The following is a 3,217-nucleotide window of genomic DNA, read 5'->3' on the forward strand; positions in this document are numbered from 1 at the left end:
AAATCAAAACCTACCCGGTTACAAATCGATTTAAGAAATCGAAGACAAACCGAAATCAATCCGAAACTGGAATTTCCTTATTAGTTCGATTTCGATTTCAGCTTTTCCACACCAAAACCGACTCAACCCGGACCAAAACCGAGCCGGACCGACCGATTGACACCCCTACTTAAGATGTCAAATCAAAACCAAAACTGAAAATCGAATCCAATTCCGAACCTAAATCTGTAAAAATAAGCGTGAGCATGACCAAACCCCAATCCAATCAAACTCTGCCGTACCGCCAGCACTGGCTCTTCTTCCCTGTCCATCACCATATTCGCGCCCCGCAGGCCCGCATTGGCCGAAGATCCAAAATGGTGCTTGACTATACTACTGTTGCTACGAGGCCGAGCCACTCTCTGGTATGAAGAAGAAGAAGAAGAAGAATGGCTCATGATATCACCCTTAATTAGCCATCGAAGAGCGCTTCCAAGTTGCAGGTTCTCTCTATTTCCAAACTTGGGTTTTGGTTTTTGATTAATTAGTGGGTCTTGTTTATCTTGTCTTTCGGTGTGAATGTGGGAGAGGATTACAATTGTTTGCTCATAAATGATCTTTCTAGGGTTTTAGTTTTGTTTATGTCATTGATTGATTGTTAGGCGTTAGCCGTTCGCTCTTTCTCTGATTGTGTCGTTCTATATGGAGTTTGATTGATTTATTATTCATTTAGAAATGGAGCGCAACTCCCAGAAGGTTCTCTTTTGCTATTGCATGACCGGTGGTGAGCTTTTGAAAAACCCAGATGGCTCTGTTGCCTACCGTGGTGGTATTACTGAAGGATTAAGGGTTGATGAGAGTACCCAATATGATGATTTTGTGGCCCAAGTGTGCAGTAAACTCAAAGTTGATCCATCCTCAGTAACCCTCAAGTACACAATTCAATATGACAAGGCTCGCCTTCTCACCTTGGCGGGTCAAGCTGAGATTGCGAATTTGCTGGATTTCAACCAAGGGACTGCTGATGTATATGTAATCAAGCCAGAAGAGACCTTACTACAACTTCATCTGCCAGTTATTTCTAGGTAACATAACCTTAGGCTCTTCCTGGTTGCAAAGGAGAAGGTAGTGAATTTAAATCAAAACTAAAATGGAAACTCTTCTACTCATTGGCTTACATGATGGTTTAAATAACTTCAAATCATTCCAAATATGGTTGTTAAATTTTACTTAACTTTGTAACCAAATCTCTTGGATTTAAAAAAAGAATTAAGGATTATATCTGAAGGTAGGTTACACAATCACGATTACAAAAGTTTTGTTTTTCGTTTTTAAACCAATTTTTCTTCCCTTCCCTTCCCTTCCCTTCCCTTCTTTTACTTGCAACCAGATGGAGTCTTGGACAATTCATCTCTCCTTAACATTAATTGTTTGCTGTTGATCCAGGTGTTCTGGAAGTGTTGCTACTGAGTTAGCTTTGGAGGACTCCAACTATGCCGATTCACTAACCACTGAAGAACGTCCACCTCTTCTGGCCACATCTTGGGCAAGCACGATAGAGGGTGTTGGGCAGATTTTTGACAGTGCAGATGCATTCCGAGATGAACTCAACAAGTACTCTATTGCTTGTGGTTTTGGGTATAAATACATGAGGAATGCCTCAGTCCGTATGATAGCACAATGTGAAGTTGATGGCTGCCCATGGATTATTGCTGCGAGCATGTTAGGCAAGACTGGAAAGGTGAGGGTATACAAATATGAAAGGGCACACAATCACAAAGATAATTGTCAACAAACCACAAAGGTTCGCATGCCAAAGAGGTTGATTGCAAAAATCATGGCAAACAAGGTCCGCGAGAATCCTGGGTACTTGCCTGTGGATATAATTAAGGACTTTAAGCGTGACTACCATGTGGATTTAACTTACCAGCAAGCTTGGCGGGGCAAGGAAATAGCACTGCAGGAAGTCAATGGGTCGTTTTTGGATTCCTACAAGCTTTTACCTGGGTTTTGCCAAAGAGTAATGAAGTCTAACCCTGGGACTCTTGCAGTTTATACACAGAAAGATGACTCTACCTTCAATCAATTATTTATTTCATTTCATGCTTCCACTCATGGGTTTCGGTTGGGGTGCCGCCCTGTTCTGTTTGTAGATAGTATACTTTTGAAGGGAAAGTTTCTTAGTACATTCCTTTCCGCAACAGCCATGGATGCAAATGATGATATGTTTCCTGTGGCTTTTGCTGTGGTTGAGTCAGGCTCCTTGCAAGACTGGACATGGTTTCTTGAAAACTTTAAGGTAGCTCTGAAAGATAGTAGAGACATCATCTTTGTGTCAGATTGGAATGAACACCTTGTTCAGGCCGTTAATGATATATATAGTTCAGTGAGTCATGCTCATTGTTACCGCCACTTGAGTGGAAGTTTCAAGTCATTTCTTAAAGGCCTGCATTTGTCCAATTCAATAAAAGATGCCCTGGTGACAGTTTTGGACAAACTTGCGTACTCAAGGAACAGGATAGATTTTGATAGTGCTTTGGGACAAATGCAGTCAATTTCTAATGAGGCATATGATTGGGTGCTGGAAAGTGAACCTATGTGCTGGGCTAATTCTCTATTCCCGGGTAGGCGTTATGACAAGTTCAGCTTAAATTTTAACGAGTCTTTTAACAAATGGGTTCAAGAATCACAAGAATTGCCGATAATGGGATTCGTTAACCTGATTCGGTTGAAGATAGCAGATTTTATGTGTGGAAAGCGTACTGAGACTGCTGCTTGGGAAATTCCAGTTGGTTGCCGGATTGATGATAAGTTAAAAGGGAATATTGAGAAGAGTCAAGGATATGGTGTCCATTATTTTTCAGACTCAAAATTTGAAGTTTGTGTTTTACCTAACAAGTATGTTGTTGATTTACACAACAGGAGCTGCACATGTAGGGAGTGGGATATGATTGGTCTCCCATGCGAGCATGCATGTGCAGCTCTTAGAAGTATTAATGCTGATGTGTATCAATATGTAGAAGCTTTCTACCTAAAAGAGACACAGCAGGCAATATACTCAGAGCAGATGCATCCAGTACCAATTCATGAAATTCCTGTTGGTGCTACAACTGATGGAAACAGTGATGAGGGTTCGAGCACTGGACTTGGTCTTCGTCCTCCTTCTGTTCGCCGTTTACCTGGCCGTCCAAAGGGGAAGCAAGTGAAGCCTGACCATGGAGATAAGAGACCACTACAT

At 41.6% G+C, this 3,217-nt stretch overlaps 1 protein-coding gene across 1 annotated transcript in view; it reads left to right on the plus strand.

The window, feature by feature from the left end:
* The first annotated feature begins 231 nt into the window (after positions 1–231).
* Positions 232–3,217, plus strand: part of LOC122059620 — a 12,210-nt gene continuing 9,224 nt past the window's right edge. Inside the window, exons 1-3 of the mRNA XM_042622520.1 lie at positions 232–482; positions 713–1,064; positions 1,426–3,215. Coding sequence (XP_042478454.1) covers positions 715–1,064; positions 1,426–3,215 — 2,140 coding nt within the window. The 5' untranslated portion in view covers positions 232–482; positions 713–714. The remainder of the gene's footprint in view (positions 483–712; positions 1,065–1,425; positions 3,216–3,217) is intronic.

The sequence above is a fragment of the Macadamia integrifolia genome, chromosome 13, assembly GCF_013358625.1.
Source record: "Macadamia integrifolia cultivar HAES 741 chromosome 13, SCU_Mint_v3, whole genome shotgun sequence".
In the NCBI taxonomy this organism is placed as follows: Eukaryota; Viridiplantae; Streptophyta; class Magnoliopsida; order Proteales; family Proteaceae; genus Macadamia; species Macadamia integrifolia.